The sequence below is a fragment of the Gorilla gorilla genome, chromosome 12 (assembly GCF_029281585.2).
Source record: "Gorilla gorilla gorilla isolate KB3781 chromosome 12, NHGRI_mGorGor1-v2.1_pri, whole genome shotgun sequence".
NCBI lineage: Eukaryota > Metazoa > Chordata > Mammalia > Primates > Hominidae > Gorilla > Gorilla gorilla.
In genome coordinates, this window is record NC_073236.2 from 84,934,419 (window position 1) to 84,957,484 (window position 23,066).

The 23,066-nt window shown below is 38.7% G+C and overlaps 1 protein-coding gene and 1 non-coding gene across 2 annotated transcripts in view; both read right to left on the minus strand.

Annotated features, from left to right (window-relative positions):
* EML6 (EMAP like 6) overlaps nt 1–23,066 on the minus strand; it is a 256,550-nt gene that overhangs the window by 104,476 nt on the left and 129,008 nt on the right. The window contains exons 10-15 of the mRNA XM_055377903.2: nt 20,707–20,963; nt 17,081–17,293; nt 11,262–11,429; nt 7,096–7,202; nt 4,103–4,221; nt 1,614–1,800 (exon numbers count right to left, since the gene is read on the minus strand). Of these exons, the coding sequence (XP_055233878.2) occupies nt 1,614–1,800; nt 4,103–4,221; nt 7,096–7,202; nt 11,262–11,429; nt 17,081–17,293; nt 20,707–20,963 (1,051 nt within the window). The remainder of the gene's footprint in view (nt 1–1,613; nt 1,801–4,102; nt 4,222–7,095; nt 7,203–11,261; nt 11,430–17,080; nt 17,294–20,706; nt 20,964–23,066) is intronic.
* On the minus strand, nt 20,575–20,636 carry LOC115933614 (U7 small nuclear RNA). Its single transcript, XR_004069482.1, has one exon. It is a non-coding gene; the product is annotated as a U7 small nuclear RNA (small nuclear RNA).

Sequence of the window (23,066 nt, forward strand, 5' to 3'; positions counted from 1 at the left end):
CATTCTCAATTACGCTACCCACCAGAAGAAGACCTGGTCCCGCTTCTCCCCCTGGGAAATAACATTTTCATGGCAACACTATCTTTCAGTAAGGTGGATTATCTTTGCAGGGATACAAGCTTCTATCACACTAATCCCCAACAACAAAGAAAATTATAATAGTAAAGTGGTTTTTCTCACTTGTAATATGTAGTGGGGGGTGGGGAAACCTGTTGGGTGTGATGACTTTAAAAGGAAAAATGGGAGATAAAGCCATAGGCATAAATGAGTAGAATCCAGGCCACTCCTACAGAGGTCTGTGGAGGCCCAGTCTCCTGCAGGTGGCTGCTGGAATACTGTTTGCCACTGGTTTACCTTCCATCAAATACAGTATTGAGTGCAGTATCTCCTTGGGGATTTATGTAAAAAAAACCACCTCTGGCTTTTACTTAAAAAAAGAGGCTATTAAATACACGTGAATCAAGCACCATCTGTTTATAAGACAGACAAAAAATAAGGGCAAGTGAAAAAGCAAAGCAATGATCAATTACTTGTAAAACCTTATAACATCACCTAACACAGTAGGTCTCTAATTTTCAGTTGGAGGGCCAGCAAATTCATGTATAAACCAATGGTCAGCCCTTACCCTTTGGAGGACTGTAACCCTTTTAAAAAAATATTTAAAAGCTATGGATCCTTTTTCCCCCAAATACAACTTTTTAAGGGGTTGACTCCCCTCATGTTCTCATTTTCATTCATAGATTTCATGAACCCCAGGTTATGAACTCTGTCCAAAGGCTTTACCACCTGCATGTCAAGTCTCAGGAAAAGGGCTTGTCTCATGTTAACCTTTGACATTATACCAAGAATGTTTTCTTAGAATTTGCCACTTAGTTAATACCATTTGAAGTATTATCTGCAATTAAACACTCATTATAAAAACTGAACAAAAGTATAATCTATACATTCGAGGAAAAGATAAAACTAAAAATACTTTTGACAATATTACTCTTTTGCCAGCAAGGTAATACATCTGTGTTTAATAAAGTCTTTAATAAATTAATGATTATTTTTCTCTTTACACTCCCAAATGATTCTAGAGGGTCCCTGTTTTAGCAGCTTTTTCAATTACAGACTCAATCTAAGGTTTAGGCATTTCAAAAAAAAGTTCAGATAAAATTCAAGGTGTTTTTATAAGGCTAAAATACAAATTAGTCAAAAGTCTTATGGTTTTCAGTCTTACAAATATAATTATACTCTAGATGTTATTGTATTTTTAAATGGTTCATTCAATAAATATTTATTGAGTACCTAGGATATACTAAGTCCTGGGCATACAGCAAGGAAGTATATAAAGCTGCTCCTTGACAAAACTTTCACCATTTTAGTTTTAGCTGGTCCCATTCATAGATCTCATCCTTCCAGGAAAAGAACTCCTCAGAGGTCTCCCAATAGTGCTAAGATGCTTTGGTTGATTCTCCCATAATCTTGGAAGGATCCAATGATCACTCAATCTTCATCTTCCCATCTCATGTTTATTTCTACCAAGTATTTCTTGAATTTCTAGTATGTAAACTGAATTCAAAAATTAAATTCTCTTTTTGGCTAGGCCCTAGTTTACAGGAGATAGATACCTGCCCAGTAGCCACATAGTCCTTCACTGGATGGATGGTCAGGCTGAGAATGTCGTCATCGTGCCCCAGGTACAGCCTCTGGGAGTGCTGCTGCCGATTATACACGACAGCAACTGCAGCAATGTGGTAGACTACTTCCCCAGCTTGTGTGTAGAACAGATTGTTTCTACAGTCGTAGCCTCTATAACTGAAGCACAGGTCCAAGAAATGCACAGTGGTTGAACAAACAGCAAATGCATGGAGCAGGAGGTGTCAGAGGCAAGGCTAACATATTGACGTGAACACGTACAAGTGGAACCCCAGGTGTCACATAGGACAGCAATGTTTAAATGAGGATATGTGGCCGTCTGAGGGCATGAGATGACTCTCAAAAAGGCACATGGGCACTGAACATTGTAACAGAATCTGTTAGCAGATCCTCAGCTACTGTGTGTGCTTTTTCTTAAAAATGATCATCTGAGAACACATCTGTGATGAGGCACAGGTATTCCTTTCCCATCTCCCCTCTCATAAATGCCTTCCGCCCACTGCAGAAAGCCATTCCTCTCCTCCATCTGGAATCCTACTACACTGTATTACTCTGGGACACAGACCCTTCCAGGGGCACCAAAACAAAGGAACAATTCAAAATACAAGTATGCATGTTGAAAGAAAACAACTCTAATGACTGGCTAAGGAATCCTGCAAATCAAGTGATTTCCAATTCTTTGCTTTCAACAAAATTGTACAGAGACTTAATGGAATTACCAGCTGAAAGATCATTATTTTTTGTGATACATCAAAATCAAATATGACTTTTTTGGCCTATCATAGGAGTTTGAAGAATTGAATAACATTGCTATAAAATGGCCTCCATTCTTACCTACTTATTTAAGAGAATAAACTTTCTCACTGCTTATATCTATACAAAAATGAGAACTGAGAATAGACTCAATATTAAACTTTGTTACATTCTAACAGTAAGTAATATAAATGCACAGATCTTGCAACTGAAAACCAATCCATCATATTAAAATAATTTCCAACAAAATTTTTCTGTGCTTAATAATTATATGTCACAGTTAGTAATATATTCATGTTGATTTAGTCGACTTTACTAATAATTATAATTCAAATAAACTGTTAATGGAGCAACACTAACAGAAAAATAACATGATCCTCCTAAGTAATTAAAAATTTGTTGCCATATTAGAAAAAAAATTTATTTCAGTAACATTTTAAACCCAAAACACATCTAAGATATTACTATGTCAACATGTAATCAACATAAAAACTTATGAGATATTTTACATTCCTCTTTTCATAGTAAGTCTTCAAAATTGGTGTGCATTTTACACATGCAGAACATCTTTTTTCAGAATAGCCATATTTTAAGTGCTCAGTGACTGTGTGTGGCTAGTGGATATTGTATTGGGCTGAGTTAGAGTCTTAGGACCACAGAAAAATTTTTTTTCTTGCAGAGGGTATGATATGGTGACAAAGGACTCTCAAGCATAAAAAGATTATGTTAGGGTAAAATTTTATGGGAAAATTAGAATGGAAATGTGAGCTTAGGTAGAAATATGAATGACGTAAAATAGCTTCCTGTTTTAGAAGGACTTGTTCATGTATTTTTTTCCCCCTTTTGAGACAGGGCCTCACTGTTAACCAGGCTGGAGTGCACTGGCAAGATCACAGCTCACTGCAGCCTAGACCTCCCCAACTCAGGTGATTCCCCAACCTCAACTTCCCTCCTGGGTAGCTGGGACTAGAGGTACACGCCACCACATCTGGCTAGTTTTTTGTAGAGATGAGATTTCACCATGTCTCGAACTCCTGGGCTCAAGCAATCCACCTGCCTCAGCCTCCCAAAGGGCTGGGATTACAGGTGTGAGCCACTGTGTCTGGTCTCACGTATTTTTTAAGTTGATAATAGTGAGAATCAAACATTTATGGCATTTAGGTTCCTTTGCATCCATTTAAAGGACTGATGTATTCATAATACAGATAGTATCTTCTCAGCCATTTAAACCGACATTAAAAAGTTTTAGTTGTCTACTTAAAATATGCAAGGGTGCATAAAATTTTACAAAATTCAAAATCATTTTGGGCACATGTGCAGAAAATATCTGAAGAAAATACCGTCCTATGGTGGAGCCAGCAAAACACAGCAGGGGATTAGGGGAAAGGAGAAAGAGGAAGTGAAGATGGTGATGAGAAAGAAGTGCAGCAGCAATGAGCAGCAGCACCCTTTAAGTCATGGAATTATATGAAGTCTGAGAAATCTAGAGACAATCACACTGTGATGGCCACAGAACATCAACGAGGGAAGTGGGTAGAGAGTCACACTTAAAATAGCAACCACAGGTACAAGTGCACTTTGCAGAGAAGAGCTAGCCAGGAGGAGGACGACACTGAGGGGAGGGGATCCCTTAAGCCTGGTGCTAAGGTTGGTGACAGCCAGGCAGAGACAGAGGAACACGCACGGGCGCCCATGACAGGCCACCCACCCGTGTATGAACTGGAGTTTCAAGCTGTCCTCAGGAGCCTTTTCTCGTTTGAGGAAGGGCACTACGTGGTTTTTCTCTTTACTTTGTTGCTTTAGCTGAGGTAGATCTTCTTTGTAAACCTTAAAGTACAACAGAAACATCTGGGTGAGATGCCTTTCATCAGGTTCCAAAAATATCAGTATCTTGACATTCTTGTAAAATCTTTAATCGCTTCAATAAAATGTCTGAAAACTTAAGACATGAGAATGAATATTACTTTTTCCTAATGAATAAAACTAATATGAACTATTTTTTAAATAATTGGGATTTTAAAATAATCTTTCTTGATTTGTTACTGTTTTCTTAATGTCTAGAAAATATATTAGTAAATTTTAAAGGAAATTAAGTATCAGTAAAATATAAATAAAATAGTTTGTTTTATTTCTTCTAAGGCCAGAAATCTCTTACTGATTCTGACATTTGAAAAATATGGACCTCATGAGTCATGACAATTTTCTCCTGAAATCCCTCTTTGGAATCACATTCACTTCATAGCTTCATGCATCTTAACAGATCTGAGATATAGAGCAAAGATCAATCTTGGTCTAACTTGGGACCTAAAACGTGCTGCTGATTGTACCATTTAAATGCATATAAAAACACATCTGTTGTTTACTGTGTATTTATACTTTACTACCAAGAAATGTCCATTTAACAGGTGGAGAATCAAATCCAATCTAGTAATAATTTCTCATCTTCATCAAGTTTTTATTTAATCAAACTCTTTTAAAAATCATAAAATATAAGGCCCCTGTTTAGGATTTGATCAAAAATCATTTGTAAAAAGTCAGAAGAACTCTCACTACTGTTTTGTCTACTACAAATGCAATTAACCAAGCTTCTAGAATCTAAAGATTATTATTCAACTTAATTCATGATGCTTTCATCAGCTCACCAACTATTTACTTTAGAGCAATGAATTCTAGTCTTCATATTTCTATTGTTTAAATGGGTCTCATAACCTCTGTGGGCTTCAAATTCTCATCTGTAAAATTGAGTTAAAAAATCCCTGTTAAGGAATAACTCAGGAATATTGTGAATGTAAATCAAATATCGGTGAAAGCACTGGAAAGTGACATGTCAGGGAGAATATACAGGTTGAGTATTCCTTATTTGAAATGTTTGGGATCAGAAATGTTTTGGATTTCAGATTTTTTCAGATCTTGGAATATTTGCATTATACTTACTGGTTGAGCATTCCAAATCCAAAACCAAAATACAAAATGCTCCAATGCACATTTCCTTTCAGCATCATACCGGTACTCATGAAGTTTTGGATTTTGGAGAATTCAGATTTTCACATTAAGGATATTCAAACTGTTTAAGTCGTAGGCATGAATTTTAAGTCTACCTTTTCATTCTTTTACTTATTTTTCTTAGAGACAGGGTCTTGCTCTGTTGCCCAGACTGCAGTACAGTGGCGTGTAGCCCTCAAACTCCTGGGCTCAGGCAATCCTCCCACCTCAGCTTCCTGAGTAGCTGGAACTACAGGCAAATGCCCAGCATTTTTTTTTTTTTTTTTTTTTTGTAGATACAGAGACCATGTTAACTAGGCTGGTCTCAAGCTCCTGGTCTCAAGTGATGCTCCCACTTTGTCCTCCCAAAGCATCGGTATTACAGGAATGAGCCACTGTGCCTGGCCCCTTTTCATTCTTCTACTAGCACCATTTTATTAAACAAACACTTCCCAATTAAAGATTTCTTTTCCTAAATTCTGTATTGTGTTTAAACTTTATTGTCTCCTGATACCAGAGTATAATATTGTTTAGTGTTTGCATAATATTTCCACATTAATAATTTCCATTCAGGCAAGATTGACTACGTTCAGGGTTGTATGGCCACAGACAATAATCTCTTTTCAAGTCCTTTTTAGTAGTCATATTGCATAATACAATGTGTCAATGCACAGTCAAGATGATTTCGTCATGGGGCTGACCCAAACCATTAGACTGTCTTGGTACGAACACAATTTTTCAAACTCTGAATCAATGACTGATGATTATGGGCTGAAAAATATTCCAATTTAGTGCTTATATAGAGGCAAACCAAGTAGTGCATAGAATGTGCACTTTGGAGAGAAGCCTAGGTAAGCATTGTTATCCTAATACTACAAGCAAAGTGGACATGGGCAAGTTACTTTACTTCTTTCAATACATGGTAGCTGCCATAGGCCTATATCTTAAATCTCTATTGGCGACACTTACAGTTCATGCATCTGAAATTTGAAGTCTTATTCATTCCACATTCATGTACAGAATCTGCTTCACATATCTTTGTTAAGTGACAAGGAAGAAAAAGAGAACCCCCATGGTTATTGCTGTAACAAGGTGGTATGTGTTCAGATTCCGCTGAGGGATTGCTTTAACACTCACTGTTGAGTGCTAAAATGATATGTCAACTTCCAAAAAAATTGAAGTCAGCTGATCAGCTTTCCTACTAGAGGTGATTTCTGACTGGAGAGATTAATACACATTTTATTTGAGCTTTAAGTAGATAATTACTTTGATTAAATGGATAATGGTTGCAGTAAGTTAACAGAAAAACCGGGCTAACAAGCTCACATGCAAACCACCATGCCTTAAGGGTATCCATCCTTGTAAAGGAAACACATGCTTTCATAATCTGCTAAGAAAGTGAAAAAAGACCTATGGCTTACTTGCACATTTTTCTTCAAAATATATTTTAAAGTTTTAGGTGCTAGGGAGGCAAAAAGCCCAAATACCAGGGGTTCAGTTTTGAAACTGTGCAATTACTTTCTGCTGAAATAAATTTTAATGGTATGATTGGGTAAACACTTTGGTTTTAACCTGCACTTAAAGGCACAAAGTAGACTATTTTTCTTGTTTCTGCCTTAATTCTCTTTGTCTAAGTGCCAGTCATTTTTAGTGCTATGTCCAAATCCAATGAGATCCCCTTCTGGGGTTACAAATTTTCATTGCTCCCTGCTTACTGACCTGGCGATCATAATTGATTTGAGCTTCTTGCTCAATATCAGAGTCCAGTTCGGGCACATCAGATAAATCTGAATCAGATTCTTCACTGTAGGAATCAGCTCCACCTTCTGCAGAGATACAACCCATAAGAAACAAGCAAAAATTCTGAGACTCTGAGCAACTGAAATTATCTAAAATATTTTTCCTTTCATCCTAGCAAAGTAAATAAAAACTATACCATAGTTTTCATTTAATATAAATTGTTAAAACATCTTTCTTTCATCTTTTGGTTTAGTTCAGCCCACCCTTCACTCCTTTCAGGAACATTAACAGACTAGGACAACTTCCTTCCCCACACCACCCACCAGGCAGACTAAACTCATTTATACTTTTTTTGAGACAGGGTCTGTCTCCTAGGCTGGAGTGCAGTGGCACAATCTCAGCTCACTACAACCTCCTTCTCTGGGGCTCAAGCAATCCTCCCACCTCAGCCTCCTGGCAGCTGGGACTACAGAGATGCGTACCACCATGCCCAGTTAATTTTTAAATTTTATTTGTAGGGACAGGGTTTCACCACATTGCCTAGGTTGGTCATTTACACATTTCTATTAGATAGCAGATACCTGGGTTTTAAGCTTTGTTTTGTAAAATGGGCAGGTTTTAAGAAGGGAAAGGCTAGGGCAAAAATAAACCCAACCATTTACTTCAATACAGATCCTCTTTAGCCTTTTAAGCATGCCCACCCAAGTGTTGGTAATTGTCATGGCCCAAACCACCACAGAACTCTTGTCGACATTTATTCAAATAATTTTTCATTTTATCACCTGCTCACCTCTGCTGACATCAGAGATAAATGAAAATACTACATACACGTCCAATGAATTGGAACACATAGGCCCCAACCGTGAACCATTCCTTGAGCCCCATTCTGAAGGCCACTTACATTTCAAAGGTTACCCTGTTCCCCTGCAGCCTGAGCAGACCCACTGCCTGTTACAATTGTCCTAAGGAAGCTGAAATGTATCCTCTCCTGTTATCCCCCAAAGGTTAATTCTTCACGTAAACCTTAGACCTTCAACTTGCATTTGGGAAATCTGCTTATGGTTTTATAGAGGTTTCCTTATGTGTGATGATTCTCTTTTCCCTTACTACTTTTAATGCTCTGCCTTTAACTTGTGATCATTTAAGATGTTTCTTGGGGTGCATCTTTTTGGATTCATCTTACTGGTGTCCTTTGCGCTTCCTAGATTTGGCTTATTTTCTTTCCTAGGCTTGGGAATTTTTCTGCCGTTATTTCCTTGAACATGTTTTCTGCCCATTTCTCTCTCTTCTCTTTTTGGCATGTTGGTAACACATAAGTTGTTGGACCACCGTAAGTCTCTACGCTATCTTTACTCTTTTTCTTTCTCAGATTGAATGGTTTCCAGTAATCTGTCTTTAAGTTCACTGTTCCTTTCTTCTGCTTAATCTAGTCTGCTACTGAACCTCTCTATTGAATTTTTCAGTTCAGTGGCAGTACTCTTCAGAGAAAGTTCCTTTTTTTTTTTTTTTTGAGATGGAGTCATGTTCTGTCACCCAGGCTGGAGTGCAGTGGCACAATCTTGGCTCACTGCAACCTTCACCTCCCGGTTCAAGCAATTCTCCTGCCTCAGCCTCCCCTGTAGCTGGGATTACAGACATGCTCCACCACGCCTGGCTAATTTTTGTATTTTTAGTAGAGACAAGGGTGTTTCACCATGTTTGCCAGGCTGGTGTTCAAACTCCTAACCTCAAGTGATCCACCTGCCTTAGCCTCCCAAAGTGCTGGGATTACAGTCATGAGTCAACGTGCTCAGCCCATCCTCAGAGAAAGTATTTTAAAAGTACCAAAATTCATTGCGTACTTTTAAAAAACACCTTCTATCTCTAAAGTTCTCAATTTGTTCTAATATCGCTCTCTTGACCTCAGTGAGGGTCTTTATGACTATTATTTTGAATTCCCTTTTGGGTAAACCACATATCTCTACTTAACTGGGGTTGCTTTCTGGAGATGTCTTGCTCATTTATCTGGAATTTCATTTCTTTATTGTCACTGACACTGTGTGTTGGTTTCTGTGCATTAGATTAAAAAAAAAAAAAAAAAAAAAAACCTCTCCCTATCTCATCAGACTGGCCTTGTATAGGAGAAGGATCTCACCAATCTGACTGGCCAGTGATTTTAAGGTGCCTCTCAAATCTGTGTTTGTCCAGACTACTGTCTGTTTTGGTGGCCCCTAGAGCTTAAGATGTGCCATGTCCTGTTGGTACCACAAGACTGTAAAGAGGGGAAGACATCAGACTCTTTTGACGTAGCTAGAAGGGTTGGAGGGTAGGCTGTGTGTTTCAATTCCTTCTATCTTCACAGTGAAGCTGAGCACAGTCATTTACCACTCACTTTTTCTGCACTAAGCCAGGTAGAGAATCTGTGACAAATGCCTGTACTCACATTTAGACTGTACCCTCTGATCCTGGGGAGGTAACTCCTGAAGTGGGCCCATTGTACCTCTACCTCTTCATTTTATGTGGTTTAAGTCCATTCAGGAATGTGAAGCCCCATCAATTTCCAGAGCTAGTTCATTAAGGAGACAGGTGGGAGCTATAGAAGGTGTGGCACTTGGTGTATGACCAAACTTTTTCCAGTAAGTATGGGTAGGCTTAGATTTATCACTGGGGCGAGCCAGAGCAAAGGCTCATGAAGTGCTGAGCTCTGGCTGCTGGAAGGCTATTATATGTTTGCCCTGTTAGCTCCTTGATGGAAATCATTTGATGGCAGGCCATCAAGTAGCATTGGAAGTGTATGCTGTAAGCCCCTTTTGGAGAAAAAAAATGGGAGTTGCACATTCCCAACCTTTTTCTGCACTGCTCCAAGGGGACGTCGCTCCTGTAAGTGTTTGTAAACCCATTTAAGACCACATCTTTGTTCCGTGATATAGGAAGACTAGAATATTCCTAGTCCCTTCTGCTCCCAGAAAAAAGTTTAGGATGGAGTCCTCTGGGAGGTAGCTGTAAAAGTTGGGCATTCAACACATGGCAGAAACCCCATCTGGGGAGAAATGAGGAGCCGCATTCTTAGAGCACCTTCTCGTCACCACTCCTAAGAGAAGAAGCCGCTGGAAGTGCCTACAAGTCCATATAAAACTGCCACCTTTCTCTATGGTCTAGACAGACATTCATATACTTTGCCCCCTCTGCTCCCAGAAGTGGGAGGTTTAGGATGCATTTCCTTGAGTGGAAGCTATAAAAGTTGGGGAGCTCAACGTGTGGACAAACTCCTTCCAGAGTATATTATTAGATCTGGAGTTACTGCTGGGATGAGTCATGGGAGGAGGCTCAGAGGTCTGTTTCTTAGGCTGCCAGCTGGGCTAATGTGTGTCTGCCCCTCTAAATCCCTGTTGCATATTGGTTAGAAGCCAGGCTGCCAAGTAGCCTCCGGAAATGTGTCATCAACCCCTTCTAGGTAGAAACTAGGCTGCATTTTTTAAGCCCCTTCTCAGAACTGCTCCAGGGGATGAAGCCCCTGGAAGGCTTGAGCACTTGTATCAAACCGAGGCTTCTTTCCCATGGTCTATAGAGACTCCCAAATGTCTAATTCCCTCTACTCCCAGAGTTGGTGAATTAAGAGCCAGTCCACAGGGAACCTAGAGTTAGGGCACTATGTGTGAGGTCCAAACCCTTCTCTCCACAGGCAGAGGTTGAGTGGTGGGGATTCCTGTCCTGATTTCAGGAAGCAGTGCCCAGGGCAGGGTTCCTGCCAGAGTGTGCCTCAGCTTTTCCTACCTACCCAATGTGGATGTTTTCTCAGTTGCCTGGTGGGTAGGAGTTTCTCAACTTGTATGACTTTCTCTCAGAGAGAATGGACCTGCGAATCAACATGTATTTGGTGTCCGTGAGTGGAGGGAGAGTCAGGAGCTTCCTATTCTGACATTGCAGATGTCACGTTGCTGACGTCCTGCTCAACTTGCATTTGGTAAAGCAACTTCCTTTGAAGAAAATTATCCAACTGACCCATATTAATCTTTAAAGTTTCTTCTTATCTTAAAATTTTAAGATTACAGGAATCAATTTTCCAAAATTGCTTAAATCCTTTACCTATAGAATACATGTTAGACCATTCTTTGAAATGCCTATTGAAAAATAAAATGATGTTAAGAAATTATTGCTGGGTTTACCTTGGGGTGCAGTTTCCAGCATGCCGTTGCTGACACCTTCTGGAATAAACCTCCACTGGAAAACTGAGTGATCAGCCCCTCCTGTGCTCAACACCCACTGAAAGTCATGGGACCAGCGGACATTTGTGACATGTGCAGAATGGCCCACATACTTTCTAAATTTGGCTCCTGAAAGAATATTTTTTGAGAGGATTAGTTATGAAAAAAGAAGAGTTCATTAGTTTAAAACAACCCCCCTCCTGTTCATGTTGAAGAGTAAAATCTTTAAATATATCTGAAAATGATGTTCCATCTTACATATTGTAACAAATAACCAAGTGCTTCAAAAGATATCTCAATTATTCCAACATGCAGTAAGCTAAAAATAGGTCTTAAAATTTAAGCCCCGTGGCTAAAGACACACCTGAACCTGTTCCAAATAATGCCTACTGCTTCACTGATTCTGAAAATAAATGATAGAGAATGAACATCTTACACATTCTTATTTAAATGCAAGATAAGACAGGCAATCCTGTGCAACAGGAAACAGAATTCTATGGAAATAAAATTATTGTTTGGAGTCACGTAGACATAGAGTTTGGAGAATCATTTTTTCCTCCTTAAACTGGTTGCTTTACTCAGTGAACACTAACCCCAGGTAGTGAGTGCAATAGAAAAAGCTACTTGAAGTGATATTTGCAGTTGAATTACAGTAGTAAAGCCTTCAGCATATGCTCAGTACACAGCGGCATCAAGGTACTCGAGTAATAAGCAGGGTCCATCTTACATGGAGGCCTAGAACCCCAAAGTCCATGGGAGATTTCAGGAGGGCAAATACCCCAACTTCTCTTCAAAAACATTTCTATTTCTTACAATTTCTCTAAATGAAATCCCTTTTATTAGGGTTGGGGGAGGCCATCTGTTCAACTATCACATGTTTGAATTTCAAATGTCCTCTGGAGAGGCAATGATTTTTAAGAAGGTGAAAATTACTGCTACATGTCATGCTCATACATTTTTTGAGAGCATGCTCTGACCAGACAAGGCTCATTATATCAGGGGCTCTGAGAAAAATTAGGGGAATTCTGCTGCAGAAGGGAAACGAAGCACTGGGTCTCAAAAGCAAACTTGCCTACTTCAAAGAGTTACCTAAATCAGTTTCGTAATAAAGTCAAACTGGCTCCAACTAAGGTCAGTTGGAAATGTTGGCTCATGATTGAGTAATTGGGGAGCAGGGTATGCTCTTCCCAACTCTCTTTAGATCTTAAAGTGTTGGCCCCTTCTTTGCTTCCTTGACCTTTATACCTTCCTCACAGATCAATTAGCCTATCTCTTTGCAGAGATTTAAAAATATGTCCACGAATTCTCTGATACAAAATGAACAGAATATGGCAAAAGTGAAGGTGACATCTAAGAGGAGGTTATAAAAGGTACTGCAGATTCTTCCTTGCTGTCTTTCTTGGATCTCTATATGCCACGTCATAAGCACACTGGAGCAATCTATGGAGAGGCTCACACAGCGGGAACTGAGGCCTCCTGCCAAGAGCCACATGAGTGAGCCATCTTGGAAGAAGTGAATCCTCTGGCCTCAGTCTAGCCTTCACATGACTGCAACCTCATGAGAGACCCTGAACTAGAATCACCCAGCTAAGCTTCTTGGGAATCCTTGACTCCCAGAAACCATGATATAATAAATGTTTGTGCATTTACACTTTTAAGTTTGGAGAATAATTTGTTATGCAGCAATAGATAATTAATATAGCCTTTGTAAGCTGGAACTAGAACCTGCAAAAGCATTAGTGTCATTAATACTTAGGCCTTACCTCTCTGACCTTTTCTTTCTGCCCTCTCTCCTCCCTCACTCACTCTGCTCTGGGTACACTGGTCTCTTTGCTATTCCCCAAACATGCTAGGCATTTTCTCTGCTTCTAGGCCTTTGCTGTTTCCTCTGTCTGAAGTGCTCTCTCCCTAGATATCTGAACGGCTGGATTCTTCATTCTCCTTCAGGTTCTAAGTCAAATGAAACCACAACAGCAAGCCCCTCTTTGACCAACTCATGTAGAACACTACACTGCCTAACTCCAGCATTCTCTGCTCCCACTGTTTGCTTTATTTTTCTTCACAGCACTTCTCACAATCAGATATGTTTATATTTTCTTGTATATTAACTGTGGACCTTCAGTAGAACAAAAGCTCCATGAGGGCAGGGATTTGTGCTTGTTTTCATCACTGGCCTATCTCCATCCCCTAGGACAGCATTTAACAAACACTTCTTGAATAAATGAAGGCCACACTGTCTCTCAAAAGGCTTTCCTTGGGACACTGAATGACTCCACCAGACCTCCCTTTGTCCTCTGCACCACAGGAGGGCTCAGGCCTCAGCCCTCATCTCTTCTCTATCAACCTCCTCCCCCATGGCTTTAAAGTGCTGTCAACGTGACTGCCAAGTGCACATCTCCAGCCCTGACATCTCCCTGGAGCACTGACAGCTCTGTGCCATGTCCACCCGGATGCCCAATACGGGCCCCTAACTTACAACAAGGAAAACAGACTGAGACATTCCCCTTCCCCTTATATGCACTCCCAGAGACAAACATCTTTTTTCTCATTTTCCCAGCTCTGTAAATGCTGCCACTACTCAACCTACTGCTCAAGTCCCAAACTTAGAAGTCATCCTTGATTACTTTCTTTTCCTCTATTCTCATATCCAGTCCATCTGTAAGACCCTCAGCTCTGCCTTGAAACTGTTTCCTAAGCCTGATCAACCTTTCTGTATCTCTTCCTAATATCTTTGTCCAAGCCACGTCATCTCTTACCTGGACTCCTGCAATAACTTCTCTACTTGAAACCTCCCTTTTCCTAACCATTCCACAAGATATCAAAACAGTCTTAAAAGCTTAGATTGGTCACATCACTCCATGTAAAACCATCCATAGTTTTTCACTGCACTTAGAAGACGACTCTGATTTCTAGTAGTGGCCAGGGGGCCCTTTACGACACAGCCCTGTCACCCTCTCCAGTGTCACGGTATGCAACTCTTCCCCTCATGCACTAAGTTCTAGCCACACTGGCCTTCCTGCCCCTGCACTGCATCAAGCTTATCCATGACATATGGAAGGCCAGCACCAGCCCCTCCAAGATCTAAGATCCAAGATTTCTGCAACTCAAGTCTTAACATTCAGGACATTCATCATGGGAGGTGGCTGTTCAAGCTGTCCATAGGCCATGTGTCATAAAATGTACAACACAAGTCCATTTGCTATTAGGACATGGATACTTTTGTGGGTTGCTGAGGTGTAATGCAAAGGAGGAACGGAACGGGTGCACCAGGTGGAACATGGAGAGACTCTGAGTCTCCCATTGGAGTAGGGGTGAGTACCAAGGCTATTAGGACATGGCAAATTGTCATTGAGCAAGGCCTTGGATTTTACCTCGTTTCAGTGTCTGTGTGGCGATGGTCAAACAGGATATAGTCTAAGTGGTATCAGGGAAAGCAGTCAGTATTGATCCTAATTATTTTAAGACGTGAAAACTGTCAAAATGAGAAAAACAAATTGGTTTGGCTACGTAAACATAGTACAGTAGCAGTCATTTTCATTAACTGCAGAACACTTACGTCTAATTACTGTGCAACTGATTGTTATACACATATAATTGCAAACATGTCAAATTAACTTGGTTGTGAGTTTTTAAAAATCACAATGGAAAACAATAATGTTTGCTCATTTCCCACAACTGCTCATGGTCATCAGCACCTGCCCATATCTGGCTGTTTACAGGTTCAAAATGTACAGGGAATACTTGTACCTTGTCACCTAAATTACAGACAGACATGTTCCACCAACTGCTAGTATTCCCGTCAACAATTCCCACTCTTTTATTCACTTCCCCACCAGTAGTTTTGGCACAAAAAGGACACAAAAGCCTGAATGTCTCAGAGGCAAATTACAAGATTTATAAGCCATGTGTCATGAAAAGTAGAACACAAGTCCATTTGCTATGAGGACATGGATAAGTCTGTGGGTTGCTGAGGTGGGTTTTGCTACTTCTCACCATACTGTCATCTGGCTGTCCATCTCTCCTCATTCATGCAGATGCCCTCTGTGTGCCATTATCCAAAGAGCTGTTTTTTATGTAACGGTGACTCATTTTGACAGCACTACTCACCCTCTGTAAAATAGTTTGGACATGTGTCCCTGCTCAAACCTCATGTTGAATTGAAATCTCCAGAATTGGGGGGGGGGGGGCCTGGTAGAAGGTAACTGGATTGTGGGGGTGAATTTCTCACGAATAGGTTAGCATCATCCTCTTGGTGCTGTCCTAAAAGCGAACAAATTTTCATGAGGTCTGCTTGCTCAAAAGTGTAGGAACCCTGCTCTAGCTCTGTCTTGCTCCTGCTCTGGCTTTGTGACGTGCCTTCTCCCCCTCACCTTCTGCCATGATTGTAAGTTTCCTGAGCACCCCTTGCCCAGACGCCAAGCAAATGCTATCATCATGCTTCCTGTGTAGCCTACAAAACAGTGAGCCAATTAAACCTCTATTCTTTATAAATTACCAAGTCTCAGGTACTTCTTTACAGCAATGTAAGAACAGACTAACACACGCTTTCTTTTCTAATAATAGATCCACATTTCCATTGCTATTTTCCAGACCCAAGCACACCTTAAAAGACTTGGGATGTATAGGGTATCAATTATCATCGAGTTATGTTTATTCTCAAGTTCTGACACTAGAGACCAGTAGTGTTGCCACTGACCCCAATGTTGTTTCTTCTCAATTCTGAATTCCCAGGTACTTTCTTGGAGGCCTAACTTACCCCCTGCAAGTATACTACTCAATCTAACAAGATATGCCCTATTACTCAAAGGGCTCTTGTGGGGAAAAAGAAGAGTATGAATTGGGCATGTTGAGATAATTCTGTGCCTTGCACATTTTAAACGGATGGTCATTTTGTGATGTTTCAGTGATGGTGTCTTGTTATGCATTTTATGTTCCATTTGTACCATAATTGTCACTGCTTCAAAACTGCCAGTTAGCTGAAAATGACTTTCTGATTGCATTTTTCAATCCCTTTCCTTGCTTAGTCTAAAAATTGTTCAAGTGAAAGAGTTTTCAGGCAGTAGCATGTCCCTGTTGATTACTTTTCTAAGATCGGATTTTCAGGCACAGTTGAGGAGTCTCAGAAGAGCCTGAATATGGGCTTTGCCTAAACTTGCAAAGGAAGAAGAGGTCATTACATGGTTAATTCATCACCTTCTACAATGCTTGAGTGTGCCACATAACTGAAGTCAAACAATTTTAACAAAACATGAGGGCAAAGAGGGTTGCTTTGAATCAAACTTCTCTCAAAAATTTCACCAGTTATGTAAATCTAGTTTGCAAAATTACTGCTATGACGAGAGGTCCATAAACTATTATCACCACAACCATGATCAGATTTTAATTATGTCTGAAAGGATTTCCTTCGCTTTTCCATGTATAAGCACAATAGCTCTGAATCATAAAAGAATTTTAGTTACAACATTTTAACGGACTATATATAAACTATGAATATTTACATAAATATGACTTGTTTGAAATGTGAAACAAGGCTTACAAATCACAATATGGTAATAACTCTATTAGCAAATTCTTTCTTAAATTTGCAAAACCACCTATCTTAAGATGTCAAAAGTAGAAGACATCAACACATTCTATTTAAAATTGTTGAAAAGTAAATAAGAATATACAAGATAAAATAAACAGTGCATTGGAATAGACAGCAGGAAGATCAGCCTTAATTGTACTGTATACAGTTCAGAGTAAATCTTTATGCAATGAAACATCTCTTTTGGCCTTACCTCTCTTGAGACAAGGAAATTTAAACAATTTAACCAGTCCAAAATCATCTCCAGACACCAGCACTGAGCTGTTGTAATTCGCATCCACTGAGTTGATGTCAGTAACCTCAGTGTATTTGGGCCAAATTCCACTCACTTCAGGGCCTTTCACGCATGTCCAGGAGGCCCAAGGAATCCCTTTAATTTCTTCTTTACTTGTTAAAGGCTTCCCAGCTGAAAATAATCAATATTAACATTACATTTAAATAAAAAGTTTATTCTAATTTATTTTTTATAAAGATCTGAAACTTTAAGAAAACTTTTGTAAATACAGAAAACTACGTATTTTAATCTCTTTATCCCATTTGCAATTTTTTCTTTTTTTGCATGGCTTAAAGAAAGCCCACACTCAAAACTCAGACATAAAAAGAAAATGATGAAATATTCAGATGATGCATCCCTAAATATCCTGACTTGATCAATACACATTCTATGAATGTCACAGAATTTCACATGTACCCAATAAACACATGAATGTATCAAAAAACTTAAGAAGAAAATTATCATACTAAATGTAATGTCTCAAGCTACTAACAATTACTTAATTACCTTGATACAGATGGTATTATGCTTTGTAGTATTAATGAAATGACTTTTATCATGTATCATCATGTTTAGTCACCAACGCTTTGTCAGGTTTTAAAAACTTTGGCTAAGTTCATCCTGAACTTCTATTTTTCATAATTTAAGGATGCTCAGAAGTGGTGTCTTTAAAATTCAGGCTCAGTAGATTAATGAAAAAAAATTAGTGAATATTGTTTAAATTTATAAGTACTAGGCACTGAAAATCTACAAGATTATGATGAAATAAAATGTAATTCACGGGGGAAAATAATCCCGACCGTTGTGCTGTGTATATTCCCAAATGGGGATGGCCCACTACCCAGTTCCCACCACAGCAGGTCAGGGATGTTCCCCAGAGAGCACACAAAGAAGGAAACAAACATACATTTGGAAAAGTGTTTAACCACACACAATTTTAAAATTCAAAATCAAGACATTTAAGCATATTACCTAACTTCTCTCTCAGAATAAGTATTTTCAAAATAAAGAATTGGTGAGAATAAATGCCCTTATATAATACTGGTGCATTATCAAATTGGCACCTTAAAATTCTAGACTGTAACACAGCATTACGTAAAACTTCATTGAAGAGACAACAAAATAAAAACGTCTGTAGTTGGAACACAGTCTTTCACCTAGTGTTCTTGCCTTGGAGAATACAGTCCTAGGAAGTAACTCAGGAGAGAAAATTCCACCAGTACAAGGGCATTTGGAATTCCAACAGCTGGACCAACAAAGAAACTAGAAATAATCTCAAATACCCAATAATAAGACAGTGATGAAGTAAATTATGATGCCACCCCTGAACAGGATGGTATTTTATTATTGCAAATGATAAACATGTGTTTAATATTTTTTCACATAGAAAAAATATATGAAGTAACATCAAGCAAAGAAAACAAATACATATTTCAGCAATGGCGCACTGAAGAATTTGATAAGGCAGAGCCTTATTTATGACATTTATTTTAGCATTATACAAACTAAATGTTAATAAATGAGTATTATGTAAGTCAGATGAATCTCTTATAAAAGTTACGGTGGGGTCACAAAAATAGCATTTAAAAAATCCCAGTGGGCACATTTCACCAAATAACCAGTAAGAGATTCCAATTATGAAGAACAAAGATCTGGGACTAAAACAATCAAAATAAATAAGGACTATGATCCTCAAATCTTTGAAGACTTTAATCTTGAAATGTTGTTGGAGTTCTAAGCTGATCTCAGAGTTTCTAATACTCCCAGGGCCATTTTTTCTAAAATTTCAATAGACTATTCTTTTCTATTCTGGCAGGAACCAGTTTTCCTAACGATAATGTAGCCGACTATCCCTGGATATCTGTGTTACGACGGGAGTATTATTGCCTGACAAGCTGAAACCCACGGATGATACCTCCAGTTCATTTTCAGTCATTTCTAACCCTGTTGCAGAATTGTGTGTGCAAGGCACTGACAGAAGCATTATAACTATCTTGCATTATCACCATTTAGTCAACTTTTTAGGTACACATTAATGAACAATGAAATGGGCAAAGAGCAGGAATAAAGAAGAAATAACAGATAAAGCAAAAGACTTGGATAATCAACTAAACAGGTCGTGAACATCCAAATACTTGAAAGTTGGTTCTACAATTGTTTCAGATTTTCTCTACTTTAAAAAACTATGAAATACTTCGAGCATACAGAAAATTATACAGACTACTATAGTGTACAAGTGTTGCACCACACAGTTTCAACAAATCCTAACATTATGTCTTTATCACAGAATTTTAAAGAAAATGTTTCAGAGTTAAAATCCATTGGGCTTTTTTTCTAAATTTATTTATTATTTATTTTGAGATGGAGTCTTGCTCTGTCACCCAGGCTGGAGTGCAGTGGTGCGATCTCAGCTCGCTGCAAACTCCACCTCCTGGGTTCAAGCAATTCTGCCACCTTAGCCTCCCAAGTAGCTGGAAATACAGGTGCCCGCCACCACGCCTGGCTAATTTTTTTTGTATTTTTAGCAGAGACTTCACCATGTTGGTCAAGTTGATTTCGAACTCCTGACCTCAAGTGATCCACCCGCCTCAGTCTCCAAAAGTGCTAGGATTACAGGCATGAGCCACCATGCCTGGCCTCATTGGGTTAGTCTTTCCAAGATCATCTCTGCTTCTCAGCGGTAACCGACATCCTGAATGAGGTATCATTCCCATTCATTGTTAAAACATTTACTACATGTGTATATGGTCATAAATAATACAGAATTTTTTCATGTGCTAAAAGTTTATATAAATGACCATACACTGTATATATCATTCCACAACTTTCTTTTGTCTGCTCAGCATATTTTTGAGATCTATCCCTACTGATGCAAGTAGCTCTAGTTTAATTTATTCAAGTTCTTTAAAGTATTCCATTATATGACTACATCACATTTAACTCAACTCTCCTCATGCTGATAAACATTTAGGCATTGTGTCACAAACATCCTTGTGCGCACATGCCTTAGTACATGTTCTCACCAGCAGTATATGTGGTTTCCATTTCCCCTCTTCTCGCCATCAGACTTTTGCCAGTCTAAATAGTGTAAAATGGTACTTCACTGTTGTTTTAATGATCATTTCCCTGATTCCTAGTCTTTTATTGGTCATGTGAGATTTGCCCATTTTTCTAGTGTTTTTTTTCCTTGCTCTTGTCCTTAGGCATTCTTTATATATTCTAGATATATATCTTTTGTCCATTATAACAATGGCAAGAATTTATGCCTGGTCTATGCCTTGTCTTTAAATTTCATTCACGATCTCCCTTGTTGTGCAGTAATTTTTAGTTTAACATGTTCCAACTCATACCTTTCCTTTGAATGTCTGTTATTTAGGATCTTGCAACAGAAAACATTCCTTGCCCTGAGGTGGGGGGGCTTTCCGGCAAAAACCAGAAAACCTGCTGTACAAATTCTAAAAGAGCCATGACATTTGTCCTGTATTTCCTTCACGTGGTTCAAAATTTTGCTTTCCAGAAACATCCAAGGCCTCCACATGACTTACATGGCATTTTGTAGAACAATCGTTCTCCTGCACCGTCATTAGTTTGTAAGTATTTACTATCCAAGGACCAGTCAATGTGCGTGATGAAACTAAGGGACTTGCTGCATTCTCCAATTTTCTTATACCTCTGGGCAACAGCATAGACATCTACTGGGCCATCATTGGATCCCACTGCAAGGTAAGAACCATCTGGAGAAAATTTCATTTCATGAATGACTTCTTTTCGATCTTTGATGTGAACTACTTCTGTCATATCTCTGTAAGAATAAAAAGCAAAACGATAAGCAGAAATTCTACAAATAGAAAATCCAAGTTTTAAAATATATGTGTCAGAAAAAGAAGTGTGTTGAAAGAGAACCAAACCTGCAGGAATTAAAGGATTAACTTTTGAGTAAATATATGAAATGTTATTATTTAAAATTTATGGCATTGGCCGGGTGCGGTGGCTTACGCCTGTAATCCCAGCACTTTGGGAGGCCGAAGCGGGCGGATCACAAGGTCAGGAGATTGAGACCATCCTGGATAACAAGGTGAAACCCCATCTCTATGAAAAATACAAAAAATTAGCCGGGCGTGGTGGCAGGCGCCTGTAGTCCCAGCTAATCGGGAGGCTGAGGCAGGAGAATGGCGTGAACCTGGGAGGCAGAGCTTGCAGTGAGTCAAGATGGCACCACTGCACTCCAGCTTGGGCGACAGAGCAAGACTCCGTCTTAAAATTTATGGCATTTTAGGAGAATAACAAACTGTTTAAATGATATTTTGGGCTTCCAAAGTAAAAACAAAATATTTAATTAAGTGCATATTTGTGATGAAGAGAGGTGGATTAAGGGGCACAAACTGCAGTTTGACAGAAGAAATAAGATCCAGCATTTGGTAGATCAGTGGAGTAAATACAGGTTATAATAATCTATCAGGTATTTCCAAATAGGAGAAAATAATTCAAATGTCTCTAGCATAAAGAAAAAAATATTTAAGGTGATGGATAGCCCAATTACACTGATCTGATCTTCACGAATTATATGAATGTATTCAATTACATGTACCCTGAAAATATGTGTATCTATTATGTATCGATTTTTAAAATTTTACAAAGAAATGCACATTTGCTTTCAGGTTTAACTATATATTATTTTTCCCTAAAATTTTTGTTTCAAAAGTTGGGGTTTGTCAAATTGTTTTAAAAATACGCCATGGAGAAAGGGAGAATGTATCAAGATTAACATAAATAAATCATCTTTTTTATACTTTAAGAAACGAGTGACTGTTAAGCTTGATACCTATTGTCGCAAAAAGAGCAAGTCAAAAAAGCAGCTGAAGAAAATTACCTTCTTAAATGTTAAATTGTGATGTAATCATTCAACATTTTACTGTCATGAATACAGTGAGTCACTGGAATATTTTGTTTTGTTTCTGACCAGATTCTTTTAAGAATTTCTGCTCACATTGGAAAGCTCACTGGGGTTGTTTTTTCCCTACAACTGTGAGACAGGATTATGACAACTAGCAGGTCCCCTGAGCCAGTAAAGATGGCTTCATCAACTCCAAAAAAACTGAATACATAAAGAATAGCAAATAATCGTTCTACATAACAGTCGCTCATACCTGCTATCATTTATTAATAGCATTATGGTGTACTAGAATGTCATAAAATAGGTGTCTGGAAATTTATGTGTGTGTGTGTGTGTGTGTGTGTAGTGTGGAAGCTTGAGAAGTCCATCAAAAAAGAAATCTGGTACTCAGCCATCTTTTCACACATCACTAAGCAGAGAAAGAAAATGTTGCCCACTAGTTCAGTAATGAGTTATGTGTGGTTGGTAGTGAGAATGTAGTGTAATAAACTGTGCTAAGACCATTCTCCAATCAAAGCTATGGAGAATTCTCTGTGCAAAGCGGGCAATATTTAATTTATAGCTGCATTTATTTTCTATAATTACAAAACATGTGAGTCGAGAGAATGACAAATGCATTCAGAGGAATTACAAGGGTGGGTCATAATTTTTTTCAGTAAAAAATATATAGGATGTCAGTAAATAGGAAATATTCCATTTTAGTATCAATTATGGGTAGAAGAAATCTTTTACTAAAGCTCACCTCTAAACATCTGGTGCTGTTGGGTGCTGCTTTATTCTTTCTTCCTCTTTTCTTGGCTTACTACAAAGCCCACAATCTTTTATCCAAAACCCTTGGAATTAGATGTGCTTGGGAATTCATTATTCATTAGATTTTAGAAAGGTTCATACACAATATATCATGTAACATCCCCAGTGGGGGCTGGGGCAGCAATCTGTATTAAACACAATAATTTTGCAGCAAGTCACATGACACATGATTATTTCTACTAAGAGATTACTAGATTATCA